General features: G+C 37.1%; 2 protein-coding genes across 4 annotated transcripts in view; both read left to right on the forward strand.

Annotated features, from left to right (window-relative positions):
- The window catches only part of NR2C2 (nuclear receptor subfamily 2 group C member 2), a 72,580-nt gene extending 65,843 nt beyond the window's left edge, over positions 1 to 6,737 (forward strand). For all 3 annotated transcript variants that reach the window (XM_081934707.1, XM_081934708.1, XM_081934709.1), the window contains one exon: positions 1,350 to 6,737. In XM_081934707.1, coding sequence (XP_081790833.1) covers positions 1,350 to 1,524 — 175 coding nt within the window. In that variant the 3' untranslated portion in view covers positions 1,525 to 6,737. The remainder of the gene's footprint in view (positions 1 to 1,349) is intronic.
- A 2,968-nt stretch (positions 6,738 to 9,705) lies between these two features.
- Positions 9,706 to 18,467, forward strand: MRPS25 (mitochondrial ribosomal protein S25). Its single transcript, XM_081937805.1, has 4 exons — positions 9,706 to 9,904; positions 10,819 to 10,925; positions 14,702 to 14,789; positions 16,079 to 18,467. Exons 1-4 carry the CDS (start codon positions 9,771 to 9,773, stop codon positions 16,260 to 16,262), a joined length of 513 nt encoding a protein of 170 aa, XP_081793931.1. The 5' UTR covers positions 9,706 to 9,770; the 3' UTR covers positions 16,263 to 18,467.
- The last annotated feature ends 347 nt before the right edge of the window (positions 18,468 to 18,814 follow it).

Raw genomic sequence — 18,814 nt, forward strand, 5'->3', positions numbered from 1 at the left:
AGAGACAGAGAAAGACAGAGAGAGAGAAGAGAGACAGAAAGAGAGAGTGAGACACAGAGACAGAGAGAGAGAGACAGTAAGAGACAGAGAGAGTGAGAGAGAGACAGAGAAAGACAGAGAGAGAGAAAGAGAGAGGGAGACAGAAAGACAGACAGAAATAGAAGGAGAGACAGAAAGAGAAAGGGAGAGGGAGAGAGACGAGGGAGAGAGAGAGACAGAAGGAGAGACCACTTGGACTGTCTTTGCATCTGGGATGCGTGGGTCTTTCCCACTGAGACGAGCAGGTGTTGTTTCTAGAAATCACTGCGTGCAGGAAATATATGTGTGTGTTGTGTGTGTATACATGCACATACAAGTGTCATTTCTTCAGTGTTATCACAGAAGTGAGTACACCCCTTAACATTTTGTAAATATTTAAGTATACTTAAACATTTACAAAATGTTAAGGGGTGTACTCACTTCTGTGATACTCTATATATAAATATATGTATGTATATGTTCTAGCTGTGCTCCTTTAAATCTATTTACAGTCGCGCGGGGGGCGCGAAATGTTTTCTTCTTCCTGGGGGGGCATGACAGAAAATAATTGAGAAGCACTGGATTAACTCAATAAACAGATGAACACAATGATAGTTTTATTATACTCTAGCAATCTTCTAGAATGTGCATAAAACAGTATTTTGAATTATAATTTGTTGCCATATAAACTAGGGTAGGCATAATAGTTATTACTATTATTTTATGATACTAACGATATGTACTACTTTAATAACTAGTATTAATATTACTTGATTTATTGATTATGTTTGAACTGAATTTTACTGTAGTTTTATTTTATTTGTAGTATAAAGGAATGTGAATCAGTTGTTTGCTAGCACATAAAAATATTTAATAAATAAACATTCAAGTGTGGTAATTGGAAGCCTCTTCCTCTAAGGGACCATGTAAAAGAAAGTTTGGAGGAGCCCCTTATTGTGCAACCAATCAAAATAGATATTGAGGACCATGTGCCTTGCAGCTTAGGGTGTTTATCAGATTTGGTTCAAGTGATGTACCTCTGAGAAACACATTGAATCTGAGCCATCCTGAGGCTTTCTCATGAATCAGAATTTTGACGGATTCCGAGATACACAAGTCATGTAATAAGTATATTTCTTCCCAAACTCTTCATGAAGTCATACTCCAGGTTAAAAGGATGAGAGTTTGTAGTTTTGTAACACTTTAGCTTCTAGCCATAGTGAATGATAATTTTGATGAATTAAATAGCCAAAGTATAGATGTTTAAGCATCACAGCATTGAGTTAAATTGAGTTACATTTTTACATGTACCACTGACTTTCTTATTTCAGGCTAGCTCGAGTTCTAGTTCGCCTGCCAGCTCTTAGACTGATGAGTTCCAGCATTACGGAAGAACTCTTTTTTACTGGCCTCATTGGAAATGTTCCCATTGACAGCATCATCCCCTACATCCTGAAGATGGAAACAGCAGAGTACAATGGTCAAATAACAGGATCGTCTTCTTAGAAGGAATCAGCTCATCCTGGTGGACCTGAATGCTAATTTACTGATTTCTTGGGATAAGGTGTACAAAATGTTTTCAACACTTTTCATTTTCTTGTTAACAATTCTTTTTTTCAAAAGCAAGATTTTAAAAAAACCTACAGTACTTTTTTCTAGGACCTGTTTCTGCCAGAACAAATATTTGAATTTCTTTTCCTGAAAGGCTACAGTGAATTGATAAATATATCTTTAATATGTCTTTTTATTTAAGCATTATTGATGAGTACACTATAGCTTCTCTTATGACAGAATGCACATTGAAAAGAAGTAAATTCAGAACTTTTGCTTGGATTCAAAAGGCTCCAAGATGTCTTCTGCAAAGGGACTCCTCTCCCCCCCCAATCACAGCCCTTGTTCTCTCCCCCTCTCCTAAAATAAAATCCCACTCCAGGACAGCATGAAGCATAAGATGCTAGCTTGTTGGAGAGAAAAAAAAATGTTTACAACATTCTTTTGAGCAAACAGAGGGCTTTGCTGGAAATGTGCTTTGAATTCAGTCTATATTGTGTGCATACATGCTCACTCACATGCATGCAGATAATTTAAAATTAGCAAGATATAGGAATGGTCAGCACTTCCAAAGAATGTTTTATGAAAGTAAGACATTACCTTCATAATCCTGATTCCTTGAATAGGGTAAATGAATAGCATTTTAATTACAGGTGCACACTAATGATTTCTATGAAAACTTACAGCCATGGCAGACAATCATTTATGCTACAAAAAATTTAATTGCATTTGTTTATTAATAACACCATTCTTTTAAGGATGTTTGAATTAAATTCTGCTAAATGAATAGAAATGTTTATAGCATAGGAAAAGCATAATGTTTATGGCTCAACGGTAAACTTGATAGTCTCTATAGAAGTTATTTACACCCAAAATAGCACACTACTTATAGTGAGGCACTTCTGAGAATTTTAAGATGCTTTATGCTTGTTTGCCAATAGTTAAAAAAAAAAAACTGGGAAACATCCATCAGTTTAAGTAAGAATGACATGCCTTTTATAGATAGATCAACTTAAAAAACCAATTTCATACTCATTCCTTCTGAGAATGACTCATTGCTTCTGGGAAGACTGACTTTGGCACAGTTTTGAGATCACTAAATTAGTGAGGAATCTATTGACTATTGAGATGTTGCTTCTCTCTGGCAAAGGAGTCCTGCAATCAGTTTGGAGCACTCCAGAAACAAAGTGGTTCAACGTTCCTAATGATCTGCCAAAGCAATCTTAGAAAGGCAGGATGAAAGCAAGAAGGAACTGTAATAGCAGCAGTGAAAGAGAATACACATAGACTAACTTCTGGGCCTTTGGTATGTGTTTGGCGATGTGGCAAAGGGTTCAGCTACAACAGATCCTGGATTTTGCCTAGCCTCACCTCATCAGAGAATGGTATGACATCATAGCGGGGAAGCTTCTTATAGTTCCTGCAATAGTATTCCATAGAACCATAAAGTTGTATCCTAAGAATTCAGATTCTGATTCATTCATTTTCTCAGCCTGCAATCCAACTTAGGTTCTGAAACATGCCATAATTTCTATAGAAATGATGTCCATAGTATATAAAATAGAATAGCCATGTATTTATTTATATTATGTTGTATCTGTTTTCCCAATATTGTATATGTTCTGGAATTATTAAGAATCTGATAAGAAACCACCTGAAGCCATGGTACTAAAAATGCCATGTACAATGATCTGTCAAAATATTAAGGCTGGCCAATTCTACTCATATCCAGCACTGCTTTTAATATTATATTGTACAATACTTCTGTATTTCAAATCATAGTTGTAATTTTTATTTCATACATGATACATGTATCACTTTTTCAAATTGACTTTTATATGAAAACATATTTCAACAAGTATGTCATTTATACTCATTGTTAAGTATGTGGGTGGTTTCAGTGAGCATTTTAGTAGAGGCATTTTATAACAAGTATTTTATAGATGTTAATAGATGCAGGTACCAATTAAGACTAAGAAAGGTTAGTACAATTTAATAGATGAACAGAGAAATATATTACATAAATAATGTAGTCTTACAGGTCCCTTTCCTCAGAAAATATCACTGAACTCAGTGGTGCTTACTTCCAATATGTGTTTATATTGAATAATTATAATTCATTCAACAAATTCCTAGGTATAGTCAAAATATTTTATATTTACCATTCTTTCATTAACTTCAACTTAATTCATAAAACACTGTTACACAGAAGCTGAATTAGTATACTCCCTAATTTTGCTTAAATAGGAGCTTAATATAATTTACACTGGAAATACATTCAATAGGACTATGACTATAGATGCATTGGGAATGCACATAGCTGTATGTGTTATATAATGTGTGTAATACTATTTATTTAAAGTAGCAAGATCAGTTGGAAATAGAATTGAGTCTGTCCTGGATCATAGATCATAAAACTTAAAACTAATTACAGGCCAAATTTATAAAGGTAAAAAAATGGATGAGGAAATATTAAATAACTGAAATTATGTTTTAGCTCAATTTTTATGATACTTGCAGAACAAATTATGTACACTATTTTTTATTGTGATGATTTATAACACTAATATATATTAATAGATATTATTTTACATGCAGCACTAATTGATATGGTGACACACATATTTTTAAAACTATTAGAGTATATATAATATTTAATTATGCATATCTAATAAAAATATATGCAATTTGAATAATATAAAAATAGTAGTTTTGAAAATAATTCAATGCAAAAAGAAGTAATTTGCTAAATTCTGAATCCCCACAAGCCATTAATCAGATATTAATTTCATTCTCTTGTATTAAGTTGAACAAAACTAGTTTACGTCATTTATTTTACTGATCTAGAGTTGGGCCAAACCAAAATACATTTTAAACAGCACTATTTTAATTGCATTGAGATGCAATATTTCAACTATTTGCATTCATTATATATTTACTTGTCATTTCACCTAGCTGGTGTATTATAAAAATGTTTCTGCAGTTATTCATTATCATAGCAGAGATACGTAGTAGATCGCACTACTACGGAAGGAATTATTTTTATATTTGTTTTTCACTGCAACCAAGACACCCAATTTTGGGGGGGATGTAATAATAAACTATTTCAATCCTTTTAAACTTTTGGTTTTTTATAAGAGCTCTGGAAACTGTTCCAAGCATCTAGAATTTATACTTCCAATTTTCAAGGAAAGAAGGGCATCAGAAAAAGGACATGCAGTACAGGCCTTCCTTCATCTTGTGCAACCTGTTGGAATATGTTTTCTGAGCATAATTTTTTTTAAAGTGTAAGCATTACTCTTGCTTATGTGCACACTGAAACTCTCAGTGTGCTTGGAAGATTTCTGCTTTTGTTTTTCCAGTATGGTACAATAAACTATTGATTTGGGCGCTTGTAGAAAGAAACATGACTGCATTGAGAAACTAGCACTCAGACAGAAAACAAAAAAATAGTCTTTTGTTTCTCTACATTAGAATCCATTAGGTTCTATCCAGTATCACATAATAAAAGTTGCTCTGCCTCTCTTCTATTTGCATTTTCCAAATCTGCTCTAAAGTTTTGCTAATCTACACCAGACTTGCAGAGCTACTTTGAGTAGAATGAATGCTCAGTGGGTAATTATCCTTGGGTCATATGCCTGTTATCAGTGAAAGCAATGGAGGTTTGCCTACTTGGGGTCATATAATCCTGACCCTTTGTAATTAGATCTTAAAATAATAAAGGATGTTTTATCACAAAGTCATAGCACTTTTAAAAATTGTCATTAAGTAAAAACTTTTAATATGTATTTTTTTGAAGATGGACATTTGAGATGATTACTGTTACCAAGCACACTTATTTGAAGGCAAATTCTCTCAGATTACTGGAATTTAAATATCCATGTTGAGGATCTGCATTTAAAAGATGTCCTGAATGGACAGTCGGTTGATAAATTGGACTTACGAATTTTAATTTATTTCAATGGAATTGAACATGCATGACAATAAGATTAAAAACTCCTTGTTACGGGAGAACTATTATGGCAACTGACAAACCATTAAATAATACAATTTCCTTGAAGATTTAATTAAATAAAATTGTAATTAAATATACGTAAAATGAATTAAATAAAAGTAAAAATTTTAATTTTTAAGTATGTGTCCATCGGTGGGTTTTATCATCAAAAATAATTAGATATGTCATTTAGCATTCAGTTCAAATATGCCATATAACAGTAAAAGTTTTTTTTTAAAAAAAAAATCATAGGACTTGACCAAGCTTTTAAGCACGATCAAAATAGTGCTTTGGATGCTGGCCATATTTATTTGTTTGTATGTTTATGTGTTAGTTTCTTACTTTGTTCAGTACCTGTACAGTGTAATATAAAATGTTTATGTATGTATGTAAAATTATGTACAGCCATACTCACATATACCAAATTTCTATATGTTAAAAAAAAAGATTTATAATTGTATTGCAAAGCTTGAGCTTCCTACATTTTATATTTTGTTCAAAGCTTGATAAGCATATGCCTCCCTCTCCTTTTTCTCAGCAGGGTGGACTATTGTTTTTAAATCTAGGATATAATTGCACTTTGTCTTAAAAAATGAAAGAAACTATCTAATAGTTCCAATTTTATTTGTTAATATTCAGAAGCCCAGCTGAAATTATAGGGATTGTGCAGTGATGGTGGTGGTGAACTGTGGACCATAAACCCTTCTGTATATTCTCAATGCCTGCAAAAGAGGCTTTTTGTATTTTTCCTGAGCTTTTCTTTTGTATAGTCGTCCTTTTCAGCATATACATTTGATCATTGTGTATTTTAATGTTATCAGTACATCCCTTCCAAGTTGCTGATTAAAATGAACAAGGCTGTCACAACAAAATGAATCTAATTTTATATTGTTAGCTGTCTTATTTAATGAGCATAAGGCAAAGCATAAGGCATGAGTGTCACTAACTGATTCAGATATGATATCTTCAAAGTAATACTTTTCTTTCTTGTGGAGAAACTGGCGAAATAACCATCTTAAATTTAAGGTTTTGAATAGACAAGTGGTACCACTTCATGCTGCCACTGAAGTCCTGGAGGATGTTTCAAGTAAGCTCTGAAGGGAAACTAGTGCATCCCAAATTTTTGGTTTCACTTTCTATTACTTTGATTGCTTTCCAGCATCTATCTGTAAAATTTGTGTGTGTGGGAGGGGGAGGGGGGATGTTGTCATATCATTTGGCCAGAAGTTGCATGTAAATCATTCAGTGGCGCTATACAGTGGACTCCATAAATATGATTCTACTAAGAGATAAGTACTCCTATATATAAGGACACCTATAGAAGCTCTATACTGGGAAATTACATTACCGGAATATGGAATAATATGCATTATTTCTGTCTTTCTTGAACATTCAGTTAGTTTGTAGTGCATGGAGAGATATGGCTTGATGGGAAACTTGCATGTTTTTTTTCTTTTAAAATAGCTTTTTTCTCCATGCCTTGACAATTACTTCCAAGTGTGATTAAAGAAGAGTGTTAAAATCCTCCTCTCGGGCATTTGAGGATCAATTTTCATGGAGCCATATAGAGAAAGATTATGAAAATGAACACTGCTGATAAAGTTATATATAGTGTAGCACTTGCTTAATCTGGCACTTAAAAGACTTGAGTTGTAACTGAAAGTCTATAAAAAATATCAAATGAAGTGGGATGCAATTCTGAACAATTCCTAATTATTTTTTAATTTATATTTTTCTATTTTCTAATCTGTTTTAATCATTTTTGTTTTAAAACCATTCTTGGTTAAAAGCATTCATTTTAAATTGAAACTGAAATTCTTTGTTTCATAGTTACAATAATTGGATTCATCATCCATTCCATTTAAAATTGAATAGAATTTTCCATTTCTATTTCTCTGAAAGGTTAAGAAAAATATTAAGAATTTTTGCTTATTTGAAAAGCTTGCTTGAAATATGTGTAAGAGGCGGCATTTCTCATTCGCTGGAAGCAGAAAGAATTGTAGGGAATCCTGATTTTGCTGCTCAGACATGATAGCTTTACTTTTTGCCAAACCTATTTACACAATGCAGTAGCAAAATCAAATAAAGTAACTTGGTACTTAGAAGTATGATACTGATTTCATATTCTATTCAGTTTAAAAAAACAAAACTAAACTAACAGCTGGGTAAGTTTTACTTGTGCATTGTCCAAAAGATAAACAGCATGCAGTACCTTATTTTTTTGGTATCCACAGAATTTATATTCTGAAAAGGCTTCCATAATTATGTACTAAGTATAATGTAAAGCCAATGTTCTCAACAGTTTTATAGTTGAAAAGTAGTACTTATGTTTACAATTGTAAGCATTTGAAAACTCCCTCAAGCATTAAGCTTGTATGAAAACTAATGAATTTGCCATAAAAATAATTGTGATAATATCCAGGGTTATGTTTTATAGCTCTGTGCTTTGTACTGTTTAGTAAAGTCTACTTTTTTTTACTTCAGGTTTAAAACCTGCTGCTTTTGTGAAACCAGCTTTGAAAATTTCATGACATTTTAAGTTTTTTTTTTAAAATCTTAACTTTTGGATCCAATCAATGTCTTCGGTTTGGAAGATAAATTTGCATTGTGTGTGTATATAGAGAATTGAAGTGCATGCTTATGCATTTTATTAAATGCTGTCTAAATGTGTCCTTACATTGTTGTGGCTTAATGTTGCAGTCTACAAGAAATTTATACTATTACGATAAATAAAGACTCTTATGCAGCTTTTGACTTTCTTCTTTTAATATTTTTTGTTAACATTCATGGCAGTTAATGATAACTGTGGCATTTTGTTAACATTGCTTGGAACTATATAAATTCTCCAAAGTAGTTTTCTGCACCCCTCAGCTGGTTTTATCCCAGAGTTCCTGGAACAGAACTGCCCATCTCCCTTACAGGTAGTAAAGTTTGAGAAAGTGCGTGAGTTGGTAATAAGGGAACAGCAGCTTTGAAAAGTCAACCATCTACTGGTATAAGTCTTTAGATTTTGGATAAATATCAGGACATTGATTCAAGTGCACAGCAATGAAAACACATATTTTAAATGTATTCTCTGCTGCACCTGCACACGGCAGATACCGGAATAGTCCTTGGCTTGCTCAATTTTGCTTTTTAACTAATAACTTTCTGCCATTAAAATGATTCATTTTTAAAGATCCTATAAATAACTTGCTAGCTGAGGAATTCTTGGAGTTGGAAGTCCATATATCTTAAATTTGCCATGGTTAAGAATCACTATCTTAGGAAATGGCATTTGGCTTTAACTGGGCTTAGAAACTCAGTAGAGCCAGCTCTGATTGGCATGTGCTGACTCCTATAAAGATATTAAGAATTCTATTCTGCATTGGAAATTAAGAAACATTTTGGAAGAAAATCAGGGTAAATTGCTGATAATTTTTTATTAAGAAAACCATCATATTTACCCCAGAATTGAGGTCAGCTCCAGAGGGTGTTTTCTATAGCGAGGAATCGACTCTTGTTCGATAAATATCCCAAATGCAGGAAAGAGCAGCACATTAGAGCTCTTTCTCCAATTTATCCCCACAATTAACTCTGGCTAGTTGGAGAGAATAGCTGGCCTCGAGTCACCCAATTAGCTTCCGTGGCTGAAATGCAGGCGTGGTTTCCTCATCCCCAGTTCCACGCTGCACTTACTACATCAAGCAGAGTACGAAGTGTGACTTAACGAATTGTGGAAGTAGGGGGCTGATCTGTCTCTACCGTTACCGTTGTGGCTTATTGTAAGAGAAAACCGCTTTTTTTCGCAACATCTGAACAAAACTTCAAATGCACAAGGTGTCATAAGATCCTCATGGCTACCTGCTAACAATCCAAAATATTTGCGATGAATACTTAAACATTGTTATTTAAGTCTTGGGGCTATTGCAACCTATAAAGCGGCTGTCAGGGTGAGATTCCCCGACTGTCCACCCCAAAATCTAGTGATTTTTGCAATCCAGCCCTGGACCCTCTTGGATTTCTTCTGCTCGCGCGCCAAAAATCCAGGACCTTGTGTTCGTGGATTTTCACACACAACCTCTGAGGGGGGGGGGGGGAAACTACACTTCCCATGGCCCTCTGCGCGATCGCCACTTCCTCTTTCTACCGTGGGAAGCTGGAGATTGCGCCGGAAGTCGCATTCTCCGCAAGGGGTTTGTGCGGGGCTGCCAGTGCCGTCGCCGTCATGCCTATGAAGGGCAGGTTCCCTATTCGGAGGACGCTGCAGTATCTGAGCCAGGGCGACATCGTCTTCAAGAACAGCGTGAAGGTGATGACGGTGAACTACAACATGCACGGAGAGCTCAACGAGGGCGCCAGGTGAGGGTCGCTTTCCGCTCGGCCGAGGAAGGGTGCCGCCGTTCGAGCCTTTTCATGGAGAAGACCGTGCTTTCCTTCACACGGGGGTGCGCCGGGTTTGGGCTGCAAAACAGCGAGGGCTGCGGGAGGCAATGGCTCCTTATTTTTGCAACCCAGATACGGTAGCCCTATTTGAGGCGGAAATGACCTGCGGTAGATACGGGCACGTTGAATTGCCGCTTTACTACTTGATCTATAGTAGTGGGGATGGGGGGTGTCTTAAAACCGGGCAACTTTTAAGACTTGTGGACTTCAACTCCCAGAATTCCCCAGCCAGCGTGGGAATTCTGGGAGTTGAAGTCCACATGTCGTAATGGAGGGGCATACTTGCCCACTGGTGCCATAGAGACTACATAGCTTCAAGTCCCAAAGGTGCTTTTTTTCAAGAGGCAACTGGACTTTCTGGTTTTTCTTTGAAGACGTTTTGCTTCTTATCCAAGAAGCTTCTTCAGCTCTGATTGGATGGTGGGGAATGGAAGGATTTAGACTCCTTGCAGACAGCTGGCCATTTTCATGCTTTTAGCATGCCATTAAGGCCACCTGGAGGTTTCAAGTTTACAACTGATCAAGTAATCATGATGAACTGTTTGGGGAGGGGGGAGAAGTAGAGGTGACACCATACTGCCTCTCTCTAATTTTTAAATCTGCCCAAACTAATATGTTCTGAAGACTGTACATGTGTGTATGTGTAGTTTTGCTGCAATCTGGCCAGCTTTGTGAAATGATATATATTCCTGGCCAATATCGTTCGCACTCCAGATGGGCGGAATCACTCTAAAGCTAGTCTGTCACACCTATTCAACTGCTCATCCTTCAAAGAGGTTAAAAAAACTGAATGCATTGCTTCTCATGCTTGCTTTTGTTTTTTACCATAGAAAATTTGTGTTTTTCAACATACCTCAGATTCAGTACAAAAATCCTTGGCTACAGATTGTGATGTTTAAAGACATGACTCCTTCACCTTTCTTAAGATTCTATTTGGGTAAGTAGAGCATTTGCTGGATTTTCCTGCAGCTCTTGATGAAATGGACTAGAAGTCTTTCCTTATGCCCCTAATTGTAGCTACCACATGGAAAATAATCCTTAACATTGTCTGCTAAAAGAGGGAAATGGCTCATGTCTTCAAAACAGTCTGGTTGACGTATCTATTTGTTAATAGCACTGTGTAAAATTGCCAGTCTGAGCTGTAATAGGTACTGTTCAATGCTGCTAACACCAAGTAATAGTTTGTATTCTAACTTCAGGAAGTTTTGTTTCCCTTAGAAAAAACTGCAGACAACAGTTTGCCTTTGATATTTTTTTCCCAGATTTTTGTTTAAATGACCCTAGTTTGTTTTATGGAGAGGTTTGAGGGAAGGGGTAGTAAAGAACTGCACTGGAAACCTGGAGAAAAAATATACAGTAGATGGAATAAGCTATTTAATCTTTCTACCTTGTACTCTTTAAGGACTGGGCATGGAAAGTAGATAGTATGACAGTATACTAACATTTCCTTCTCACTGTCATGTTTTAAGGCCTTTCAATCATATCAAGATGATGTGGATTTGAACTAGCACAGGCATGGAGAACCTATGAGCTTTAGCTCTTCTGACAGTTACAGATGGAAGTTATTCTTGCAGATGTTGGATACATATGAAGGAGCACACATTCATGTAGATATAATAAGCATAAAACCCATATGTAAGGACTATAGACTGGTGAAAAACATCATTAGCTATCCCCCCCACATTTCAAAACTTAAGAATTTTACATTTTTATTTATATGGCTCATATTTATTTTATTTTATTTTTTTCAAAAAGTTTTATTGGTTTTTTTAAAAACATTTATGTGGAAAAGGGTAGGTGGAATTACAAATTTTGGCAGTTGCAAATGTGGCAGACGCCCCCTCCCTCCAAACTCCTAGGTTACATCAAAATATCAAATCTTAATACATAATCATAAAAAGTCAGCATCTTAATTCTAGAAAGAATAATTTTCAATCAATTTATATAATTATAATATATAGTCTAGTTATAAATTCATTTTTACTTTCGGTCTGTTTATAACATTGTGATTTTCTTATTTATTTTTGTGATCTGAGCTTTCTTGGTGTTGACCCTTCACCCCCCGCTGGCAGAGCTCCGGCCCCTCCCGTGTCCTGTATGACCGTTGTGGTGTCTTCTGTTTTTTCTAGGTTGGCTTTATTTTTTTCCATAAAGGCCTGTGCCTCTATGGGTGTATTAATTCTGATTCTTGTCTCCTCCCAGAATATCAGCATACCTTCAGGCATCAACCATCTAAACCACACCCCCTTCTGGTATAATTTATTCGCCAATTGCGAATAATTTTTCCTTTTTTCCCTAATTTTTTTGGGAATCTGCTTTAGAATGGTTATCTCCCTGTCACAGTATGTCAATGTTTGCCCCCTTTGCACACCCAGAATTTCATCTCTTGTGGTTTTCCTAAGGAATTTAATGTGAACCTCCCTGGGTACATTATGTGTTCTGGCATATGCTGAATTCACTCTATAAGCTAGGTCTATCTCCCATTCCATCTGCTGTTTATCTTTGTGTATGTATTCAGCTAAAATATTAGTCATAATGTCCCTTATATTTTCCCCATCTGCTTCTATTACATTTTGAAATCTAAGATAAAAGGACATTCTCTCAAACTCTATTTTCATTTGTTGGATGTCAAGTTCTTTGTTCCCCTTCTGTAAAGCCTCTACCCCCCCCCTCGCCTCCGCCACCCCACCCTCCACAAGGTCCAGTCTCTGTGAGTTCTTAAAGATTTGGGCTTGGTTCTGTTTAATTTCATCTTTCATTTCCCTTAACTGTTTCTTAATTTCCTCCTGGCCCTGTAGAATTTGTTGAAGCATTTGTTGAAAGTCTATCTCTGTAGTCTTGGGTTGCATCAGTTCTGTTATCTTTGACTGTGTAGCTGGGCTAGACGTTGCAGACGTTGGGGCAGAAGTAGCAAATCCAGGCTTTCCAGGAGGTGGTCTTTTTGGAGACATGGTTTTTAAAGCAAGGAAATCAGTCAAAATAGAGACTGGGCAGCTGGAGAAGTAGAGCAGGCAGGCGAATCCAGAAGGCAGAAGATCCAAACAGATGGGGATTTCTTTAGTCAGTCTAGCAATAGATGAAAATTTTTTCCCCAAAGAGTTCAGAAAAGAACAATCCACAAGAGATTCCTCTGGGTGACTCGGAGACAAAGACCGGAAGCCTGAATTTTAAAGGTGGAGTCAGGTTTCACAGTTCATGAAGACAACGGAAGTGTGCCATCTTGCCCTGCCAGCTTTGGGCTCAGAGGCATAATGAAGTTTTAAAAGTTCAAAAAGTTCTCAGTTCACCCATAGGTTCTGGAGCTAAGTCCAATGAAAGTCACTTTTATGAGGGTGAGGCATCATTAGTTGGCTCTCCCCCCTCCTCCTTCCCCTGGGGGCGAAAGCAAAATCTTCTCAAGCCGCTTGTCCAAGGGAGGGGGGGAAATCCCCCTCCCTCTAGCCGCACCTCTAGCAGAAGTCCGAAAGTACTTTTTTTTAAAAAAAAAAATGCTGAAAGGTCCATAAATTCAAGATAGAGGGAATGGAGAAGGGAAGCCTCTCACCACATTGCCGCTGCTTCGTTCAATAGCGCGTTCTCCGATCGGCATGAGGCGAGGCGCGCGCACACGGGCGCCCTCCGAGACTGCTCCCCGGTGCCTAGAACGAAGCGGAGAAGCCCCCGCCAGCCGACGCCGACGCCAGGACCCTCCGCGAGCCGTTCCCTCGGCAGGACACCTCTCCGGGGCGTCCTGTGCCCCCCCAGAAGCGGGGGAAGCCCACCGGGAGAGCGGGAGCAGGCAAAGGCTTGCCTGTCGCCGTAGCCGCCGGAACCGGAAGTCCTATATGGCTCATATTTATTGTACATTGTGCTGGAAGCTCTGATTATGGTGGTTTAAGAATCCATTTAAACCATGGATGTCCAAACTTTTGACTTGCCTGGGCTGTTTTGAGTGAAAAGGAATTGCCTTGGGTCACATGTAAAATAAATATTGTTAATGTATATAAATTACAAACTTCCTTTATTTTTTATTTTGTGGGGCTGCATTATTAGCTGTCCAGGGCTACGTGTGGCTCTTGAGCCGGGGTTAGATACACTTGATTTAAATTATTCCTAATTATTACAATACCTTGCCTCCTTGAGATCTACTGTTTGGGCCCTTAGCCTTACCGTACTCACATTGTCACAGAAAAGAGAAATTGAGTTTCAGCTTAGTCCAGTGATAGTGCATTAAAAGTGATGCCCCCTGCATTCCCAACACTGAGCCAAAAGAGAAAATGCAGCAACGTTTGGGCAGAAAAAAAACCTAGCTATCCAGCTTAAAAATAATTGAATTTGAAGAGAACCAGTGCACACTTACAATGTGTTACAGTCAACCAGTCTGGGGATCCAAGAGTGGTTTGCAGTCCGGGGTGGTGGTTTGTGGCTTAAGGGTGTTCTCTCTGTCTTTTTTAAATTCTTAACTTTATTTTTCAACTTTGCCTATTTTTATGTAGATTTTTATAGTGTTTATTTGCAAAATACACAAGGTACTTAGATAGTGAGATGGATGGCATATCCATTTGATAAATAAAGTCACCAGGACAGGATAGTTTCAAGTATGAATGGTTTGCCAAGTTAACCCTTGTCGAAATGACCATGCATGTATTTTTGTAGGAGAGCTATGCCATCTCATGGAAGTAATTTTGGGAAAACCCAATAAATATTCTGTATGTAACCCTATTTCTCCTGCAGATAATGGAGAGCAAGTCCTGGTTGATATAGAAGAGAAGACCAATAGCGAGATAGCAGAGCATATTAAGAAAATTCTTGGTAAAAGCGAGTAAGTTAAAATAACCAAGGTCATCATGGTATCAGACTTCAGTTCTGACAATATTCGGAAGCACTAGGTCTATTTATAAGACATAATATATAAATGTAAACTTTTCTATTTACTCATTTATGGATTAAAACAGTAAAGTGGGGAAAGGCAGCAAAGTTTCCTGTCCAGCATTATTTTTGATGAAGAACCGTATTACCTTAAATCAGTAGGCCTACAGAAATTTATTTAATCCATATCAAATGGGTTGTTAATGGAAAGTCTAAATGCTAAATGCAGTAGGCCTACAGAAATTTATTTAATCCATATCAAATGGGTTGTTAATGGAAAGTCTAAATGCTACCATGCAGTATATAAAAAGAATTTTTCCAAATTTGTGACTGTAAAAACAAATGCATCACATTATTTTCAGTTCTAGTAAAATACATCTCCAGTGCTAGTAAATAATTTAGCATAGTGCAGGAGGCCACTAATTCTGTCCCCTCTACCTATAGAGCAGGGGTGTCCAAACTTGGGAACTTTAAGACTTGTGGACTTCAACTCCCAGAATTGGCTGGCTGGGGAATTCTGGGAGTTGAAATGGCTGGCTGGGGAATTCTGGGAGTTGAAGTCCACAAGTCTTAAAGTTCCCAAGTTTGGACACCCCTGCTATAGAGCTTTTCCTCTCTGGGTAGATGGTATCAAATGGGATATAATGGTACAGAAACCTTGCTGTACATTACTATGACAAAAACTGGACTTCCTTCACCCAAATTATAATTTCCTCTACATTTATTTGGAGAATTGATAAATATACTTTAAAGCAACCTTTCGGACCTCAGGGACCACTAAGTTCATAATTTTAAATCCCGCGGACCACTATTATGAGTTTTTATACAAGATAAATAGTATTTAGTGCAATATAAAAAATGCAAATAATTTTTCTGCAGACCACCAGTTGGTGACCGCTGCTTTAAAGTATTGCTGCGATTCCCCAATAAATGATAACATTGGAGTAAACTATTTAAGGGTGAACTTACATTGATATTATTGCCTCGTATTGGTTTTTTATCTGATAACTTAGTAAGAATGGGAGGCTCTGCTTCTTCAGTTAACATTCCATGAATAAATTTGTTTAAAACAATGCCGTATGAACAGACTGCATAAATGATTTCTCTTTTATTTGCATTCTAATGGAAGACACTTCATCTTTCATTAGAATTCAGCTTGTTAAAAAGTATCAACGAATGTGACATGCTGCAGACTGAATTTCACTTGCTGTTTTCCTTATCATAAAATCATCTTTTTAATAGAGAAACAATACGGATAGAGGAAGAGAAGAAGAGGAAATGGCATCCTGCAACATTTGGTAATAAAAAATACCACTTACGGCAATGTATGTGTGAAATTGATGGCCAGATTCCATGTCCTGGTAAAGTGCCACTACCGAAAGAGATGACCGGCAAATATAAAAACGCCATGAAAGAAACTTCCTAAACCACTTTTGCGCCAAGCTGCTCCTCAAGGAATTAGAAGATTGCAGAGAAATAAGAAACTGACTGATTAGTGGCATGATGAGAAAGAATATTGTGTTGTGTGAGTCTTAATGCCAGGAAAGTCGATGGGCTTAATTCTTTCACTGCTGTACACTTGAGTAGTAAATGTTTTATAAATGCTTTTTAAAAGAAAAATTAAAGAGCAAGTGCTGGGTCATATTGATCGTAATGACAACTTTCGATTTTCTATTAGTTGAAGAAGGGCCACTGTCTTGGGAAAAGTTTGCATCGTGTCCACATTCTGTAGGAACAGGGAAAACCGTTGTAATAGGCGGTACTGGATCCTTTTCCAAAGGTTGCTTTACAGACTTCTCATTTATAAGTGTGAAGGAGGGAGCTGTGAATCGTCGGCCTTCCAAGAAGCATATCTCCGAATAAGCAGAAAAATAAAACCCGAGAACATGTTCTAATGAACAACTTTTAATATGAAATAAAATAAAATAATACAAATCTTACTATCTAAATCTTACATTTTGGCAGAGTTATGTAGCCCGCCTCCTTCGGCAAGCAAACGGCGGATCAGAAGGAAAGGAAAGAATGTGGTGACGTATTATGTCATGCGCAGTAAATCATTGTCAGATAAGAAACTGTTCAGTCTGCTGTATAACTCAGAATATAAGCTCAAGTTGACAAACAAATTAACGCAGTGACAATAAGCCTACCAATGTTGACCATAAATTAAGGGCTGAAATAGTTGTAGTGGTATCTCTGTGATGATTGTGGCATTTTTTGCTTCAGTGGTTACAAATGGCATTTCAATCTGTTTAAGCTTTCTATCATGATGCATGGTCAAGCCACCTGCTTGATTTAAAATCATTTAGCACGATATAGAAGCAGTTGGCTGAGAAGTACTGAAGTGAGAGGTGCTCCAAAGCAGGGGTCTCCAACCTTGGCAACCTTTAAGCTTGGAGAACTTAAACTCCCATAATTCCCCTGACTCCCACCTTTTTCCCAACAAGCCTTCTAAACAAGCCATACTTGTTCAGTCTTTTTCTGTACTATCACATATATTTAACATACTGAGGCCTGTAGAGCATGGGTTGGGTTCTACCAGTTCGGCCCAGTTCAAGCGAACCGGGAGTTCCGAAGATCGGCTGAGCACGTCCCTGGTTTATACTCACCTATATTTCCTTGTTTTTTTAGCCCAGTTGATAGGCGCGGCAGAGCTGTTTTGCCATGCTCACCTGCAGTAGAAGATAAGTTTTTAGCTGTGTTTTAATCCACCACGTGCTCAGCAAACCGGAGATGTAACTCAGACTTTTTGCAATTTCTGAGCATTGCACTATCTGACCTTGGGGTGAATTTGCTGGGACATCCACCCCTGGGAAGATTGGCAACTATCTTGAACCTTTTCCACTTGTGAATACTTTCTTCTCCTTGTAGAATGATGGACTTTAAATTATTTGGAAATGGCCTTATAACCCTTTCCAGATTGATGGGCAGCAAGTTGCTTCTCTAGGAGCACAGCTGATGCATTTCCTTTGGCATTGTGTTAACACACACCTCAGTGCTGGAGACCAGCAAACTCCCAAAACTCTGGCTTTCGTAGAGGCATTGCTAATGATCAACTGATCAAGGGGACTTGATTAGCAGCAGCTGGCTGCTACTTAGCCTCTTCATACTTTTGGAAGCAGTTAAGGATGTACTTAGCTTTTTACCCATGGCGTCTCCATTTTGGCTTTCTTTTTGTAAAATAAATATGCGTAATATGTCATGTGGTGGTATTCATCTGAAGTTGTATTTACTTACTTTTAAGAACTGCTGAGGACCAGATGATTTTTACTATGTCCTGATATCTCTGATTGAGATACGTAGAATTCTACATACTTTTATTCACAAGACTACAACTAGATATGCAGAACAGATCACTGATGGCCTTAGGCTAATTCAGCATGTGATTTAATCAAATAATCTAGGAATTAAGTACCGGCTTTTCCTCTTACGTCTTGTAACCCAGGAAAATATGTTGTGGGAATATGGCTATGGTGAAATTTATTTCTGATCATTTCTTTTCCTTTGGTTGAAGAAAAGAAATACAATTTACTGTTTGCCCTATTGCCGTATCTATTTTTATATTCTGAATTGTCTTTTACATTTTAACAGCATAACTGTTGCTCAAGTGATTAAATTAGGTATTTGAAAACTATTTTATGAGCAAGCATCAGCTGTTTATTACTGTGTGTGTGATTGTGTGTGTACTGAGGCTTTTCATGTTCATGGAAATCAAAACTCTACCAACTGCATAAAAGGAAGCTGTATCTAATGCCCTGAGCAACCCAGGATTTCACTTGCACGGAAGCCAAGAGTTGAAAATAAAGTAAAATTTTGACTTTTAAAAAGGCCCAATAATTTTAAATCAAGGAAAAAGATGAGTCCTATGGTGCAGACTGCGGTCTATCAGGACAACCTGGTCTATCAAACTATGGGACCAATAATGGTATTCTATTTTCTTCACTACCGGTTCGGTAGCGGGAGCACACATCTGGGTTTACG

Source organism: Natrix helvetica (assembly GCF_964273705.1).
Source record: "Natrix helvetica genome assembly, chromosome: 1".
NCBI lineage: Eukaryota > Metazoa > Chordata > Lepidosauria > Squamata > Natricidae > Natrix > Natrix helvetica.